The following is a 19,153-nucleotide window of genomic DNA, read 5'->3' on the forward strand; positions in this document are numbered from 1 at the left end:
CAAAACTCAATCATTATGAAGGATTTTGGATATAAAATAAGATTCTTTTGCTGGAAATATACAATACAACCATTCCTGGAGTCTTTGAAATGTTCCCCAGATATATATGAAGTACTTTTGTAATCATTTATGACAAAATAAATACTATTTTCTACCAAAAATAGAATTGTTTGAGAGGATATCGGATTGAGAAATGATAGAAAATCTGCTGATAAATCTAAAATGTGTGATGCCAAATACAATTTCATTTGTTTTCCAGATTACAAATATATGAAAAACATGTCTATGAAGTGTTTTGCTCAAAATACCAAACAGATCACCCATTCTAGCCATGCCTCATATCCCTCTATTTCACTTCCTGTTTCAGAAGTGCTGATTTTGGTATAAAGCTTTAACAAATAAGGAAATTGCTAAAATAGAAAAGAAGGGGGCTGAGCTCATGCGGGACCCGGCAGCTACTGTCTAAACTAAATACTGCCGTGATGAAACGCCATATCATGGATTATCAAGGATTATTTACTACTACTACAGCCGTATCCGATTGAATGATTAGATGAATGTTTGTAGTTGTGTTCAAAATAATATTGCAAGATAAATATAAACAAAATAAATTAACACACATAAATGGCTCCTACACTTAACTTAAAAACACATGTTTTTCTGCAATTGTTCTATTTTATATATATATGACTCTTGCACTGTACTTATTCTGCACATAATCAAATGTCTAGTATGAAATGTATTCATGACAGCATTACAACCTGTATCTGCAGCTAGCTCATTGTTAATCCGTCCTTAACGTCATTATGTTACTTGACTTTATGTTCTGCATGATGTAAATCAAATCAAATGAAACACATAAATGGCTCCTACACTAACCTTAAAGGGGACCTATCATGCAAAATGCACTTTTGCATGATAGGTCCCCTTTAAACAAAACACACGTTGTTTTTCTGTAATTGTTCTATTTTAAATTCTGTGTCTTGACTTTTGCACTGTACTCATCATTCTGCACATAATCAAATGTCTCGTATGAAATGTATTCATGACAGCATTACCCCATGTATCTGCAGCCAGCTGATTGTTAATCCGTCCTTACCGTCATTATGTTACTTGACTTTATTTTCTGCACTGAAATAAAACGAAACACAAAATGTTCTGCTGAAATCCTTTATTTAAATTAGCTGACAAATAGAGGCGATGTACAACACAAACCTCAAAGTGTTCATTGACCAATTCCTGTTTAAAATGTGAAATAAGAATTTATTTGTTGGACTTCTGAAAATTCAGATCATGAAAAAATCCCCGCTGCCAAATAAAAACTTGGTGCAATGATTCAAATGTCTTTTTTTTTTTTTTTAGAAACCAATAAGAACCAAAATGACTGAGAATACGTTTAAAATTAAAAATGTTAATACTGAGACAAACTCTGAGAAGGATGCAGCATCACCAGCCTTTCTATAACAGCAACATGTCTGCACTGGCATTAGCATACCATGCATTTATTTTTTAAATTCAGGGGCAATCTGTTAAAAAACAAATCCAAATAAAATTAGCATTTCTGCCCCCGTGAATAAAAAGCTGCGGAGAACTAAATTGCGAAGGGTTGGTTGGCTTGCAGCGCGATACCACGCAACCCTGTTTTTACACTTCAGGGTAACTTCCTGTCGGGATTAAAATAATGAAAACCTCCTCTTTAAGTGTTGTTCAGTTGTTGTTGTTGTTGTTGTTGTCCGAGGAGCTGGGCCAGGGCTCGGAGCTGCGGCGGCTCAGCGTCGGGCGCCACATGCTCCACGGGTTGTACGTGCGGCTCATCTCGGAGGGGGGGGGAGACGGGGTGACGGGGGACACCAGGTCCGTCAGGGTGGAGGAGGAGCTGGAGGCCGGGGGGAACGGGTGCAGCGCAGAGTCAGCGCTGGTGGACCAGATGGAGGAGCTGAAGGAGCTGAAGGGCGTCGGGGCAGACCAGAGGCTGCGGGCGTTACCCAGGAGGGACTGAAGAGAAGGGGGACAAGAGAGGATCTGTGAGACACTTGCCTATTAAGCTAAATCTACTTCTTCATGTCTCTTCTACATCAACATGTGTCCCCTCTTCTTCATGTCTTTTCTACATCAACATGTGTCCCCTCTTCTTCATGTCTCTTCTACATCAACATGTGTCCCCTCTTCTTCATGTCTCTTCTACATCAACATGTGTCCCCTCTTCTTCATGTCTTTTCTACATCAACATGTGTCCCCTCTTCTTCATGTCTCCTCTACATCAACATGTGTCCCCTCTTCTTCATGTCTCTTCTACATCAACATGTGCCCCCTCTTCTTCATGTCTCTTCTACATCAACATGTGTCCCCTCTTCTTCATGTCTCTTCTACATCATGTCAACTTTAGTTACATTTCCATGACTTTTCCAAAACTTTGGGAAAAATATTGTTGTCCATAACTTTTCCAGGGCCTGGAATTAGCATTTTGAATTTCCATAACTTTTCCAGGTTTTTAATGACCGTAAGAACCCTGATATATATATCTGAGACCTATAATGTATTGTTGAAAAAGAGTATAACACTTAACTTAAATGTGCAAGCCTATTTGTCTACTTCTTTGTTGATAAGAGTATGAGAAACATTAAGAAAACATCCCTTTAATGAACATGTAAATGAGATGGGGTCTCCAGGAAATTGGGTTCTAGCGATGGCACGGTGTGGATTGGTGTGTCCCGGTAAAAGAACACGGAGACACGCAGACTTTCCCAGTTCAGATCTGTTCACGCTGTTAGCCATGTGTGTGTGTTCTTTCTAACAAAACATTTATAACAAATGAAATGTTGTTCTTACTGCGGTGGGGGCGGTGGGGGAGCTGGAGGGCCAGGAGTGCAGGGAGTCGCTGGTCGGGACGTCCCAGATGGACGAAGCCGAGCTGAACTCGGGCCAACTCTGCTGAGGCTGAGGCTCCGTGGGCTTCGGGAGGTTCATCCCACTGAACACTGAACACAAACACCAGGGGGATTATGGTCAAGTATAGAATAAACTGAAATGAAATATCAATGATATCCTTTCAGAAAAGAAACTGAAATAATGATTTCGCCCGGTTAAAAAAACGAATAATCTCCCCTCAGTTTCAGAAAACACCTCAATAAATAAAATCAAAACAGACAAAAATGTAAACCTAATACAAAGAAACATGAATATATCAAAATGTAATGTATAAAAAGTACAAACAGAAGTATACAAATAAAACTATACATTTTAAACCAAACAAATCAAAACCTAAATATATGAATATTTAATTAATATATTAAAACATTTTGTTAATATCTAAAAATATAAAAACTCAATATTTCAATTCAAACAAATGACTTAAATATAAAAATACGGAATATATAAAAATGCAATCCTAACTAAAACTCTGAAAATTGACTGAAAGTAAAATGAAATAAAAAATTCACAACTATTATTAACCCTCGCGACACACACTCAAAAGTCATCTTATCGTTACTCCACGTAATGAAGCTCAGGTTACCTCCGGTCAGGTTGAAGCAGTTGTTGGGTCCAAACGCAGAGAAGGAGTTGGCAGAGTGGAAGTTGGGACTGCTGGCTGTTTCCAGAGGACTCCATAATCCAGAGCTGTGGGAGAAATAAGAACATATATAAATATGAAATCAAGATAACATCTTGATTCTCCGTGCGGCCTAGTGGTGTGGCTGACATTAAGCACACTGGGTGTTTCTCAATGTCAAGGAAGGCTGCTCCAGAGCCACTATTTCAAGCATACTACGTCATTGAGTCCCGCCGAAGGACTGTTCTAATGTCCAGGATGCTTGGAATTCTACCGAGGCCAGCGTCCTTCGTTGCGGGAAATTTCGAGGCTGCACATGTGCATCTTCCGCGGTCTTAAAATCCCCACAATGCTTTGCACACGGACCAATTTCCAAATCTTTGGCGGAAATCACGCTCCATTTAAGGCGGGGCCTCGCATATGACGCACACCTGTTCCACCATTCTTCGTTTTCCGAGGCTAGGAAGGATTCTTACCTCGCTTCTGAAGGACCTGACTCGGAGGGACATGTCCTACCAAGGAAGCGTCCTCGACATTGAGAAACACCCACAGTCTTTAGACCAGGGCTATTCAATTAGTTTGGAATGGGGGCCGGTTGATGGAAATGATCCAAAGCAAGGGGCCGGGAACAAGATGGCTTGAAATATGAGCAATCATATCAAGAGCTTCAGATACAGTAAATACTACAACAGCATAGTGGAGTGCATATATTGTGTTTAATTAAATCAAACAACATAGCCCCAAGACCTTTACAGATCTAAATGGCAAGTCCAGAACTCAGTAGGCATACATGTGAAGCAGATTTAACCATCAACATCATTTCATTTGATTTCATTTAGGTGAAATGATCTAATCATTCACGCAGAGATGCAATCAATGACAGTTTGTCACTACAGTAGCTAGTAGGTGGGTTCGAAACCCGAGCCCGCAGAAGTTTTCAAGCAATGTCTTCCCCTCTATCTCTCAATGTAACACCCTCTCTGGAATAAAGGCACTCTGGCCCAAAAAAAAAAAGTAGATAACTTTTTAACATTATACTCAAAGGGCCAGTAAATATCACCGCGGGGCCGCCAATTGAATAGCCCTGCTTTAGACCTTGCTTGTTGGGAGCGCGACAGCTTGGTTCCTTGTTTGGCCTCTAATATTTGAAGTATCAGTTTATGTGAGAAATAGTTTGTTTCCACCGCCTTTTTTTTTTAATAAACAAGAATACGGCGAGGCGTGTGGCGCAGTGGACTAGTGCGTTGGTGTTGGGATCAGGGGGGTCACAGGTTCAAACCCCACTGCAGTCAGCATGTCGTTGTGTCCCTGAGACACTTCACCCCAAATTGCTCCTGTGGGGATTGCCCACAGTATTGAGTATGTAAGTCGCTTTGGATAAAAGCGTCTAACAAGTAACATGTAATGTAATATTTTACTTTTCAATCGCACCTGGACATTCCTTTATTCTCTCTCTCAACAACAAGCGTGTATTCATCAGTCAGCTCATGAGTGAATAACAGACAAAAGAATACAACAAATGGATATCGTGGTCACTAATGTAGTCTCACCTGTCAGAACCGTCACTCTCCACAGACGTCATGTGAGCCAGACTCTTCCCTGGACCAGAACCGCCTGAGGAGAGAAGATAAAACATCAGAAACACACAAACTATATTCAAGCTTTCAATCAGCTGTTAGTTCCTGTTTTGTAAACGTACCGGGGCTTTTATCGTAACCCGCAGCGACAGCAGCAAACGTCGGGTTCCCGTTTTTACCCGGGAGAGGAGTGGCGGGAGAAAGCTTATTTCCCGGAGCCTTCTTCTGGTTTAGCTCGCTGCAAAAATGACAGAAAAATCAACAAAAAACTGGGTTAGATTTGGGGTGAAAATAGAAAATACTGAACCAAAACTCACATTTTTTTGATATCGTAAATACTATAATTAACATTGTTTATAAAGCACTTTTCAAAAGGGCTGATTGTTTCCATTTAGTTGCTAGCTTGCACATGTAAGATAGGCAGTCATTGATATGACATGGCATATTTTAAGGCATTTATTTAGTTTTTCTTCATTAAAAAAAAGTGGGTAGGTTAACCAACTGGCACTTAAATTGTTTAAAGATCCAGAAGAATAAAGGTTTGTTATGATGAGGACAGAATTGGTTAAAATCAGTGAAAGTGATAGTCCAAAATAATATTAATATATCTTTTTTTTTGCCAAGTAACTCAGCCCAAGTTTAACAAAGTGAGGTACAAAGCTTAAATTGGACATTATCTTTTCATCATCTCCACATTTGAGGGGGTGTGCACCTGTTGCTGTTGAGCACGCTGCTGTAGGATCCTCTGGACAGCAGGACGGGGGAGGCGGGCGGGGGGGAGCAGGTTCCCGCCGTGGCCGAGCGCTTCAGGAACGGATCTGCGTTTATCGTCTGGAGGGAAATCTGCTGAAGGCTGTCGGCTTCTGGAGGAGGAGGAGGAGGAGGAGGAGGGAGGAGGAGGAGGAGGAGGAGGAGGAGGAGGGAGGAGAGAGTCAGTGTTAGCAAAATATCACTGGTCCCCGGCTTGAGCTTCAATCTCAGGATGCATGTATTTGTGATCCTCTCCAGAATGGAAGTAGTCATCACATACAGAGCATCAACTAGTTCCTGAACAGTGTCCTTCACATGCTGATATACAAGAGAGGGAGTTACACAGTCACAAGATGGAGGAATACCGGTTCTTCTAAGTAATCATACATCCAGTCATGTTCAAAATACTGAGTTTTTTCTCAAAATGTAGTTTATTTTGACTAGTTCTCAAAATTCTGACTCGTCTTCGCGTCGGGCCGAACCACGCCCCTTAACTGTGATATAATGACCATATACCACGGCCTGTCGTGAGCTATTGCTTAAATCTACACTGTAGCTGCACATGACAATAAAGCCTTGAATCTTGAACAAATAATAATAAAGGGATTTCAATAGCCGCGTTCACACCGCAGTACTTTTCCCACTTTAGTTCCGATATAGTTCCGAAATGTCGCGTTCACACCAAAAAGAGACGGAACTAAAATTAGTTAATCAGAACCTTTCCACCCCCTTTTCCGTCCCTGCTAGAGAGCAGGTACTTTCGTGGGAGAAAAAGGTTCCTATTGGCTGGGCGGATTGCAAACCACGCCCCGTAAAACTCCCAAAAAGTTTTGTGAAGCCGCCATTTTATTATCCTCGCATTAGCATTATTAGCATTATTAGCATTATTAGCATTAGCCCAGCGCACAAACGCAGAGAGACTAACTTATGGCAACACAAAAGAAAACATGTGAGCGGTGGAGATGAGGAGGTGTCGGCGTTCTGGCGATTTACTCGGAAGGCTTCAGTCGAAGCTGCTGGGAGTCCCAGCAGCTTCGACTGAAGCCAGTCCCCATCTCCGGGGACTTCCGGCCGGGGACTTCGGGTGGCAGTATACGCCGTGAAGTGGTTTGCGGCCTGCCAGTAAACCCAAAGCAGAAGAAGAAGAAGTGACGTCAGCGGCTTCATTTGCCTAATCGTCCCCAGGGACTTATTCCGGTGTGAACGCGATCTGTACTAAGTTCATGAGAATTAAAGAGTTCTGATGAACTAAGTTCTCATGAACCTTTGTGGGAAAAGTACTGCGGTGTGAATGCGCCTAATTTAGAAATCAAAAAGAGAGTGCCTTGTAGTTTTTATTTTTGCAGCAGGGTTAGGGTCTTGTCTCTTTAGATCCGATTGATTCCCTCACAAAGCCGTGACGCTGAAACGTGTTGGAATGACTTTGCCATTAAAATAAAGGGATTTTCCAATTTAGAAATGAAAAAGAGAGTGCCTTGTAGTTTTTGGGTGATTTTTGCAGGAACAGGACAGTTTCTCTCGTGGACTTACGGACGCTGTTTTTGGACAGCGGGATATCCCACTCTGGAGCAGCGAACTCTTTCTCCCCCTCGGAGCTGCTGCTGTGTCCCAGCTCTCCCACGGGGACGCTGGATAACAGTTTGGCCAAAAGAGACGGGCGTCCTTCTTCCAGCTTCCCATCGACTGCAGAAACAAAACATGTTTTTCGTCATCATTCAATAACACGAAGATGGGTTTATAGCTGCATTGAAACTGCACCGTTTTGATATTAAAAAACTAGTCATTTAAGATAAGATAGGACTTTATTCATCCTGAAGGAAATTGTTGTGTCAGAGTTCCAACAATACAATAAACACAGCAGCATAATAGTAAAACTGTACACTAACAGTGCCGTAAAAAGAGCAATTAAATATCTACAGGAAACATAGACAGTCACATAATTAATGTAAATATTAACAGTATTTAGTAGTGCAAAAAAACGTGGTGGCAGATACGTAACTGCACGTTATCATAGCACATTATTACTAATAATAATATTGCACATGTTATATAGCAGCGAGTGTTTTGTAATGATGGTAATGATATATATTTATATTGCACATAGTGTTGGTGTGGAAGTTCTCATCTACTGTATGTCTATCGATGTATCTTTAGCAGCGGTTCCCAACCTGTAGTGCAGCCCTAGTGGTCCGCGAAGACATTGCAAGTGGGCCGCCAAATAATTTGCAAAACATTATGATTTGTGTGGAAACATTTCATTATTATGGTCATTATACAGCAGTCTGTACTACTGGATTGACCAATCAGAATCGAGTATTCAACTAAACCGTCTGTTTGTTACTGATGGAGGAAGTTAGGAAGTGTGTGTAACGACAGGGAGTGTGTGTAGCGACAGGGAGTGTGTGTAGCGACAGGGAGTGTGTGTAGCGACAGGGAGTGTGTGTAACGACAGGAAGTGTGTGTAACGACAGGAAGTGTGTGTAACGACAGGGAGTGTGTGTAACGACAGGGAGTGTGTGTAGCCCTGAGATGAAAAAGGTAGGGAACCGCTGATCTATAGATTATTTGACACACACATCTGGTGCTGAAACAAAGCGACGACATTAATTAAAACGCAGAAACTCACATCTCTGTTGTTTCTGCAGCGGCCGGCTCTTGGGGATGTTGGAGAGCGGGTGCAGAGTTTTGGAGGTGAAGCTCTTCCTCTGTTTGTTCTCCAGCGGCGTCACATAGGGAAGCTCCAGAGAACTGAACACAGGAAACACTCGTCATGAGAAGCACTTTTTTATAGAAAGAAATGAACATCAGATGTGTTTAAATATCAATAATAATAATAATAATAAATAAAGCTTTATTTATACAGCACTTTTCATACAGCACGCGCAGTTTAACCTGTTAACCTCTTAAGCACGGCGGTCCCCCCATTGGACCCCTCCCACCGTTTTGTTTTCGAGATAATGTCTCAGGGCTTCTTAACATTTATGAAACTATTAATGTGTAGCACCAGATTAACGGGAAAAATCTCAGCTAACTGAAGATATGAACCATTTTTACCAAAACAAAACACAAGTCTCATAAGAAGCGTCTAAATGACCCCTGAGCGAAAAAATTCTAACGCACTGCGGCACACAATTCAAGATAAAGATACCCTTATTACTTATCGTAGCTGCACATACAATATAGCCGATTAAAGCTGAGACTCCACTGATTATTTAGGTATAGTATCATCACTGAGCGATGCGAACTTGCGACATTTTCGAGCCTGAGACCTGAAAAACAGGCTCAGGGCTTAAGAGGTTAAGCCCTGAGCCTGTTTTTCAGGTCTCAGGCTCGAAAATGACATTCCCAGAACAAATGACTATATCTTCCCTTCTAAAAGGGTTAAATTAATAATCTTTTTTCTCAAAGCAATGATAAACCTGTGAGTTGGATGTAGAATAGTCAGAATCAATATAGAATCTTTTATTTTAAAGTAAATTCAGATTGAACATAGTAAAATAATGTAAATTATTGTGTCCGTCCAACAATAAAACCATTACTTATAGTGAAAACCACCCTTGAATGATGGGATCGAAGACTAAAAGCTTTAGGAATCCACACTATAACATATAATAAGTACCCTGTATCAAGATTGATGCAAAATAAGTGACATTTGACCTTTTTAGAGAGGTTTAGCAAAAGAAAACACTTCTGGGGTCATTTGGGTGGATTTTCCATATCTCTGGAACCCATTGGTCGATGTTGATGATTGACACCTCTTTTGAACCGTTAGAGCCAATAGAATCGAGGGGAAGTTCCTAAAATCCATCTAAACATTACCCATTGGTGAATGAGTGATGCGTAGCCAGAATGCCCAAAACCGGAAGCTGTACTCTCATAGCTATCATAGCAGCTATATATGAAATCGCCGTTATTGACATAAATATGATGATGGATTATCAGTAATCATTTCAAGGTAAGACGTTTTTAGCCGTTTTGGTCCCGTAAAGCAAATGTTGTTTGTTGTCGTTTCGCCGCGAGTTCTGATCGCTCAGTGGTGATCCTTATATGTCTGGAATCTGTGGAATCTCAGCTTGCTAATCGATATCTTGGTTGTGCAGATCAGAAGCTTGGTATTACCCTTATGTTTCGTTTAGCTAACAATTGTTAATATTGTCTGAAAGCTGAGTTTCTTCCCGTTAAGTGAGTATGACACATTCATAGTTTGTTAAATGTTAAGAAGCCCTCAGACACTGTTTCTTGCAAGATGTTGCGTTTTGCCCGCACAAGTTGAAATCACAAGTAAAAAATAAACAACAAGAAATCCCCCTCAGATCAGATGCAGCTAAATATAACATTTGAACAGGTTAAGAGACACAAGGAGATAAAAGGCATGATAATAAAATACAATAAAATAAATTAACAGACCTGGATTTTTCCACTGGGCACTCTTTCTTTATGATGGCGGGTTTCTTGGGTTTGGGTTTAAGGAGGATATTTGACGGCTCTTCTTTCACTTTCCCTGTCGTTACTGTCCCGCCTTTTTTTTTCACCGGTTCCTGAGAGGAATGAAAGCAGCTCGTTAACAAATAGGACATTTCCATGGTAGATGTGCAACAATTAGTTAGACTGGTAGGGGATGGCAAACCAAGAATATGAATTAACAACTGTTTTCATAATGGATCGATTGTTAGAAATACGTTGTTCATACAAAAAAGTGAAAGATATTGGAAAAAGAAAATAAGATCTAGAAACATGTCAGAATCATGAGATAAAAAAACGACAGGAAGTGTGTGACGACAGGAAGTGTGTGTAGCGACAGGAAGTGTGTGTGATGACAGGAAGTGTGTGTGACGACAGGAAGTGTGTATAACGACAGGAAGGCCCAATCCCAATCCACGCCCTACACCCTACCCCTACACACTACCCCTCCGTTCGCGCGGAGGGTCCGCCACATTAAGTGCTGTTCCAAACCAACGAGTGTGGAGCGGGGTGGAGGGGGAGTGGGCTATCAAGCCCTCAAACAGCGAGTCTGCATCGGTGCTGACTTGAGACCGGTCTCTACCTGACCGGAGTCACGCTGTGTGTGTCCGTCAGGAAACACGCTGTTTACAAGTAGTTCCAGCAAACATCCACTGATAAACTGCGATGTTAACAACCTCATGATAACCTCATATTTTTTTAACTTAGGATCATACCTGTGTTTAGTCTAGAAAAAGGTCAATGTGTGCATTTTATTATAAAGTTGTGTATATTTACAGACTGTTGCAAAAACTAAGAAGCTTATAAACATCAGGTTTAAAACTAAAAGAGCTTTACAAAAAAGTAACACAATGAAAGATGTTTAGAGTTTTATTTTAGTTATTAATTGTAATGTTTTGTCTAAGAGAACTGATTTGAAACCGTTGTTACATACAGTTGCGTCATTTCCTGTTTCTGCCGGAGAGAGGGGAGTTTGTCCCAAAGCTTGCCGCTGTATTTACTCCCTCCATCTGACAGGAGGGAGCCTCGTTGAGCTGCGAGTGTCACTCCGACACGGAGTTCACTACGTCACGGAGGGGGAGTGTGTAGGGGTAGGGTGTAGGGCGTGGTTTGGGATTGGGCCGAAGTGTGTGTGACGACAGGAAGTGTGTGTGACGACAGGAAGTGTGTGTGACGACAGGAAGTGTGTGTAGCGACAGGAAGTGTGTGTAGCGACAGCAAGTGTGTGTGACGACAGGAAGTGTGTGTGACGACAGGAAGTGTGTGTAGAGACACGGGGTGTTTCTCAATGTCGAGTAAAGCTGCTCCAGAGCCACTATTTCAAGCATACTACGTCATCGAGTGCCGCCGAAGTACTGTTCCAATCTCCAGCATACTTGGAATTCTACCAAGCCCGGCGTACTCCGTTTGGAGAAATATCGAGGCTGCACATGAGTAGACTTCGCGGTCTTAAAATCCCCACAATGCTTTGCGCACGGACCAATTTCCCCAAATCTGTGGCAGAAGATGTAAGGCGGGGCCTCTCATATGACGCACACCTGCACACTTGCTAGCGTGTTCCACACTTTGTTTTCCGAATGCCAGGAAGGATTCTTGACTCGCTTCTGAAGCAAGATGCTCAGCAGACATGAGCTACCAAGCAAGCGTACTCGCGATTGAGAAACACCCAGGAAGTGTGTGTGACGACAGGAAGTGTGTGTGACGACAGGAAGTACCTCCTTGCTGTTGGCCTCCGTGTCGGGGTTGGAGGTCTCTGTGGTGGTGGAGGAGCTGTCGTCGTTATCCGCCCCGTTTTCTTTCAGCTCGTCTCCCTGAGGCTTCACCAAACTCTTCTTCTCTTTCTCCTCCTTCTTCTTCTGGGCTTTTGTTTTCCCCCGCAGCTTCCCTTTGGAGTCCAGCACTGCAGACACATAAACAACACCTTGAAGTACCTGTGAATTACTACAGAAGACTTCTACTCCATACTCACATGACACATGAGTACATTTACAGTGTACAGAAAATATATTTTAGGGTAGGATCTGGGCTTATTTTACATTGATTTAAAGTATCCGTGTGTGTTTGTTCCCGTCTGGTTCTTGCACCTTCCTTAAATATATAATTTCACTTATTATTTTAAGCTTAAAAAACACTTCTGCTTTATCCATTTCAGTAGACAGGTGCACAGAAAAGGGACAAGTTGCACAAAAGTTGCAAAACCTGCCAATTTGCAAAACATATGTATTTATATTCATAGGCAACATTCCCAATATTCATCAGGCAAATACACACATTTAAATAACAAAAATAAACAACACATTTGCAAGAAGGAAAGCGTGCACGTGAAGCTGCTTTGCAACTTCAGATTCATTGGTTGTGATCTCAGCTCTTAGAAGTCTTGATAATGTATTCAAATGTCATTTCATAATGTAGATTCCCGGCTTATGTCTTAATCAAAACGTCCTTTTGGTGTTTCCGCCAGACCAGGGCTGAGAGGGCGTCCACCCCGAGAGCGAGTGACGTCGTGTCAAGGGACTTGAATTTTGAATTGAGCCGTCCCTTTATAGATACTATCTCTCTACGTATTAGTGATGGGAATTCCGGCTCTTCTTAGTGAGCTGGATCATTTGGCTCGGCTCACTAAGAAGAGCCGGCTCTTTCGGCTCCCAAACGGCTCTTCATGTTACCACAGTTTACCACGGAGCCTCAGTTTTGCCGCTGCGAGGCTCCGGCGCTCGCAGTTCACGCGCGTGCTCCACTAGCACCCCCCGTCAAGGCTCGCCGGCAGTACACTTTCCGTCACAGGAACACGCTTTGCTGGCGGCGAAAAGAATCCCACCAGACTCCTTTGCCCCTCCCACAGAGGGATGTCCTTGTCCTTTTTCCTTTTCGTCATTTCAAGCGATAAAAACTCTTGATCTTCTCTCGGATTATTATTATTTTTCATTTGTCAAATGACGGCAAGACGCCCCCCTGACGGAAACGCTGACTTCGAAGCAGTCTTGTTGTTAGAATGCGCTACAAACATAAACTTGCCTCATACAGAACTTATATTTGACTTAGTTAGGGACTTTAACAGAAACCTCGTTGTCTTTTGTTGTGACCAGTTTCGTCTTTTACTGATTATTTAATTGTAACCCAAGACTCAGTTAATGTAGTCATAACTAAAACTCCTCTAGCTCCTTTTGATTGGAATAATCTTTCTCTAATGGCGCATTTCCACTGCAGGGCCTCGCACGGCTTAGTACGGTATAGTTAGGCCTTGGTAGGCCAGGCTCACTTTATGCTGCGTTTCCATTACAGTTTAGGATCTGGGGCAGTAACTATAGTAACGCAGTGTAGGCGGAGCCGTGACGTCATCTTCAATGCGAAACACAAAATCAACACAGCCGTTAGCTGTTAGCCCTCAGAGCTCACAGTTCCTCATTTCTGTTCAGAAACTAGACAAAAGTGAAACAAGTACAAACCACAGACTGCCTGTGTCATGGCGAATACAGTCGCTGCTTTATTTATGTCTGTATAGGCCGTTGTTGTGAGTGTGGACGGTCAGAGCATATACAACGTTAGCTTAGCCAATCTCCATTCAGAAAACACGCATTTTAAAAGGTTTTTCGCCTGCCGTCTGTCTGCAGACTTGTCAAAGCATTAATTCATGGTTTTTACTAACCGGTATCAGTATGTTGTTACTTCGGCATCATTTTGAAACGTGTATTACAATTAAATCACGGTCAAATATGTTCATTTTGTTGTAGTTGTAGCCCCCTTGCCAGCGATTCTCTCTCTAGTTTAGCAAACTCAGCCCGGTTGTTGGCCCGGAAAGAACGACGATTTTGGAGAGCCAGAAAAACTGTGAAAAAGTACCCGTTAGCCGGAACTACCCCTAGTGGAAACGCAACAAAAAACGGGCCGGGTTTAAACCGTGTAACGCGCTGCAGTGGAAATGCGCCATAAGATCCAATACCTCTTCCCACTGCTTCAGGACATCTTTATATTCTCAAACCACCTTGTTTATGCATTTAGTTTGAGCATACCTACTTTCATTCAGACTGTATTATCTGGTCATTGAGTGGTTACAATCTCAGAGTTGAAATACTGATTTAGATAATAACAATCCTTTTCCTTATTCATCTTATAATGTTGTAGTTCTGCCCTACCTTTGTTCTGTACGGCCTGCACGCTCTGCTCCTGCAGGGTTTCAGCAGCGCCGAGCGGTTCTGGACGGTCCAGGTCGTTGTCCATGGCTCCGATCAGGCTGTTGTACTCATCAGAGCCGTCAGAGCCCCTGTGAGGCAGCGCTGACCCGGGGAAACCCTGTAGCTCCGGCTGTTTGGAGCTGCGGGCCTTCCGGTTGGTCAGCTGGAAAACGGGGGGGTCCTTGCTCAGCTGCGAGGAGGACGAAGAGGAGGAGGAGGAGGAAACTGGCATAGATGGGCGGGAGAAGCCGAGTCGGGAACGTTTGTCCTGGCTTTCCGAGTCTGGGAACGTGCGGCTGTTTCCCTGACGACCTCCGATCCTCGAGGCTCCGTTACTGGAGGAGTAAACTCTCTGCGGGGGGTCGCCGTAATCATTCAACCTGAGAGGGGAGAGGAGAATTATGTTGAATTAAGACCACATTAGCTTCAATGTAACCTACTTGTGATTAGAGCTGCAGAGATGAATCGATTAGTTGTCAACTATAGTTCGGCAAATATTTTTGTAACAACCAGATTGAGTTTATATTTAAAGAAAAACAATTAGAATTATGTTCAGTTAAATGTAATGCTCCATGACAGTTACAGGGTATATGCAGGAATCCTGAAGTCAAATGTAAAACCTTTTAAGACCTTTTTTAAGACCCTTTCCATACATTTTAAGACCTCATCTCCACTTGGAGTTTTAACCGGTTACCTTGGCGACACACTTTACCTCACATTCACTATATACAGTATTGATTGTCCTTCCTCCTTATCTTCCAACCATTTGGACGCAGACTTGCATTTCCCCATAACGATGTTGTTTAACAACCGGCGTAAACGGACCTTTGCGCGCTATCAAGCAGTGAGCGTGCGATGTCCTGTTCAGATGACGTCAAACCCAACGGGATGCCATAAATAAACTAGAATCACACTACACACCTACGCAATGATTACATTCAGGCAAACTGTAGAATACAACTTCTTTGGACAATTTAGATACTTATTGAAAACAAGCTACAAAATGTAATGTCTTGGAAAATGCCGTTTAATACTTTTTAATAGCCTTAATTTTCGCTAAATTGATTTATCAACTTTTAATACTTTTTAAGACCCCCTGAGTTAACTCAATATCTGCAGACAAGACTTTTGAGGATGTTGTGAAACCTATTTCTGTCATTTTATAAGCCAAACAATAAATAAATAACAAAATAAATACACCCCTAAAAACATTGTTAGTTCTAAAATCATAAACCTGCCTCATTCCCAAAAGTGGGCGGGGCCATAAAGTGACGTAGATGTTACTCTCATCTATGGACATCGATCGCCTACTGCTATATGTAACCATATATCGAGCCCGATCGTCGATTTCAAATGATTTAATGTAATTGTTTGCCTGTCTGGCCATTGTAATCGGGCTCTTTGAAGATCCAAAAATCCACGGTTTTCTTAAATTTCTGATCGGATTGGCAAAAACTTCAGAATTTGAATTGACCGCCATTCAAATGACAGCTTTGTTTTCCCCCAAAAGTGGGCGGAGCCGTCATTTTTGCCCGGAAGTGACGCATGTGTTACTCTCATCTATTAGATCTTCCAAATTTGTATATTTGCATTTTATCATCACTGTCCTTTTGCTGTAATAATGTACATTCCCCCTGCTGTAGGTCTAAAGCAGACCTGGGCATCGTACGGCCCCCGGGCCACATACGGCCCTTTGGTTGACTCTGACCGGCCCGTGTAAGGCTAATTGGAAATTACAAAATAAACATATTTTCTAACTTTACCTCATGCATGGACTAAAGCTGCATTGCTTTTATTTTGAAGTTGTTTTTTATTCACGTGCATAATGACGCAATACGTATATCAAGACGTGCACATTATTGGATCCTTGTCACAAGACGACTTTAGCCCTCAAAAAAATGTCCGCTAAAAAAAGAAAGGTAGATGCTGAATGCAGGGTTTTCAACAAAAATTGGACTGCTAAGTATTTATTTACTGAAGTCGGAGGTAAAACCGTGTGTTTAGTTTGCGGGGAGCAGATCGCCGTGTTTAAGGAGTACAATGTGAGTCGACATTACGAGACGAAACACGCGGAGAAATATAAAAACTTGACTGACGCTGAAAGGGCGCGGACATCGGAAGCTTTGCTAGCTAAGCTGCAAAAGCAGCAAGGCTTTTTTACCAAGCTTCACACATCCAGTGATGCAGCAACCATGACCAGCTTTGTGATATCCCACAAAATTGCTAAAAACAGTAAGCCGTTCTCGGAGGGGGAGTTTGTCAAAGAGTGCTTGGTGGACTCTGCAGCACTAATATGCCCTGAAAAAAAAAGCCGCATTTGAGCAAGTCCCGCTGTCCAGGCGAACCGTGACTAGAAGGATCGAGGACATTGCGGGGAATCTGGAGCTTCAGCTGCAACGTGAAGTGGCAAGTTACGACTTTTTCTCCTTGGCTTTGGACGAGAGCTGTGATGTCCGCGACACAGCCCAGTTACTCGTATTCGTCCGCGGGATAACACCGGACTTCAAGATTACGGAGGAGCTGGCAGCAATGCGGTCGATGAAAGGGACGACGACAGGGAGCGATCTGTTCACGGAGGTAAACGAGTGCATGGACACGCATACATATGTGAACAAACATTTTCAATTATGAAGTTTACGAAATCCAGGTATAGATCCTCTCTCACTGATGATCATCTGTCAGCTGTGCTTCGCATCTCCACCTCAGACATTCAACCTGACTTTGATGCACTCGTTAAAGCCCAGCAGAGACTAGATGTCTCTCACTGAACAAGAAAAGAGAACTTAAAAACACCAAATGAGGTGGTTAGACTACAAATGTTGGCATGTAAAGGCACCAACTAGCAGTGAACTGGGACACTTTCTTTGGAAGCCTTTTTCTCAAAATCACAGTTCAGTGATGTTTAGTGACAGTTCAATATGATGTATCTTGCTTAATATTTGGAGTACAAAGACAATATTGTGATGTCTTTAGAATGCTAAGAACCTCTTTCCAACAGTAAATGAAACTCAAAATGTGTTTGAGTGAATGTGACTGAAAATGTTCACTAATATGAGTCACAAATGGTGAAAAACGTTCATTTTGTTTACCATTGTTTTGGGAAATTTGATTTAATAAATGACATTTTTTTGTAAGGCAACCTCACTTTTTCATTGCTTAACTATAACATATACTTTTACCAGCTTGTCAAAACAATGCTATTTACTGCTTTTTATAAAGAAATATAATTAATATTATGCAGAATTGAGTTCAGCCTTTTGGCCCGGCCCTCCACAATATTTTCAGTTTCTCATGTGGCCCCATGGAAAAAATAATTGCCCACCCCTGGTCTAAAGGATGTCTGCTTCTGCTTCCTCCTAACCAGACTAACATATCTTTCTGTACAGTGATGCCACCATGTTTTTTTTTTTTAACTCTTTAGCCATGTTGCACTCACTTTGAGTCGCTGTGAATCTGGACGATTTCCCTGAGATTAAACGGCCTCCCGGTCTCCATGGTGGAGTTGGTTTCCACGGAAACGCGTCTCTTGAACGGCTCCCAGATGCTCTGAGCCTCCAGGTAGGCCGTGGCGATCACCAGCAGAAACATGGAGCTGGAGACATCAGAGAAATGTTAATAATAATACAAATAATAATAATGCATTTTATTTATAGAGCGCTTTTCTAGAAAAACTCCAAAGACACTTTACACAGTAAAAAAAAAAAATCATAAAAACATAATTAAAACACTTAAAATATATAAAACACAACATTAATTTCAGATTAAAGCAGTTCTGAAGAGGTGAGTTTTGATTTGTGATTTGAACATGGTGAGATTTGGCCAGCCGATATGTATGTATTATAATTATGTATTACTTGTATTTTTAGTTTGGCTTTGTGATCGCTAAAATTGGATGACCATTTTAGTTTTCATTTCATATATCACTGTAAATTGCATGAAATTATGAGCCGTTTTATTTAGTTTTATGTATGTTTTGTGTGTGTGAGGACCCCAGGAAGAATAGTCAATGCTCATGCTAGTGCTAATGGGGATCCAAATAAAGAATGAGAATAAGACTAAACGTTAGTCAGCTGTGTTTAAATCCAAAGTGTGTTGTATTTGCTGCTGAGCTGACCTCATGATGAGAGACACGATGATGTAGAGCTCGAGCTCCCAGCCGGGTCGGGGCAGCGTCTCGGCGCACGTTGCCAGCATGTGGTACGGCAGCGAGGCGTTCAGGACAAACACGAACTCAGAGCCTCCGCATGTCACCAGCTTCAGCTCCCGGATCACTCGGGAGGACGTGAAGTCGGGTGTAAACCTGCGAGGAGAAGAAAGGATAGGATTAAAAAATATATAATTATGAAGATGCGGAAGAAGGGGGAATTTAAAAGAAAAAAAAAAATACAATATTTTCAATAATGTGGTAAATTTCTGATGAAAACATATGATTTTAATATTTGTTTATATCTCTGAGATTAAAGTAAAAACATATACAACAAAAAAAGACAATAAAAAGACAGCCTTATATGTAAGACATAAGATTTGAATGAATCATATTATTCATGTCGTCGCCCTAACAAACTGGAATTAAGCTTGAGTACGAATTTAACATTTTAATTAGGGATGCTCCGATCGCCGAGTCTCTCTCTCTCTCTCTCTCT

The 19,153-nt window shown here is 41.9% G+C and overlaps 1 protein-coding gene across 1 annotated transcript in view; it reads right to left on the bottom strand.

Moving 5' to 3' along the window:
- Positions 1–1,154: 1,154 nt before the first annotated feature.
- The window catches only part of tmem131 (transmembrane protein 131), a gene marked incomplete in the record, with an annotated part of 75,545 nt that continues 57,546 nt past the window's right edge, over positions 1,155–19,153 (bottom strand). Inside the window, 13 exon segments of the mRNA XM_034149708.1 lie at positions 1,155–1,995; positions 2,830–2,978; positions 3,515–3,618; positions 5,101–5,164; positions 5,250–5,365; positions 5,840–5,990; positions 7,408–7,560; positions 8,504–8,625; positions 10,285–10,415; positions 12,054–12,238; positions 14,472–14,890; positions 17,947–18,102; positions 18,625–18,810. Of these exon segments, the coding sequence (XP_034005599.1) occupies positions 1,708–1,995; positions 2,830–2,978; positions 3,515–3,618; positions 5,101–5,164; positions 5,250–5,365; positions 5,840–5,990; positions 7,408–7,560; positions 8,504–8,625; positions 10,285–10,415; positions 12,054–12,238; positions 14,472–14,890; positions 17,947–18,102; positions 18,625–18,810 (2,224 nt within the window).

Source organism: Trematomus bernacchii, unplaced genomic scaffold (assembly GCF_902827165.1).
Source record: "Trematomus bernacchii unplaced genomic scaffold, fTreBer1.1, whole genome shotgun sequence".
Lineage (NCBI taxonomy): Eukaryota > Metazoa > Chordata > Actinopteri > Perciformes > Nototheniidae > Trematomus > Trematomus bernacchii.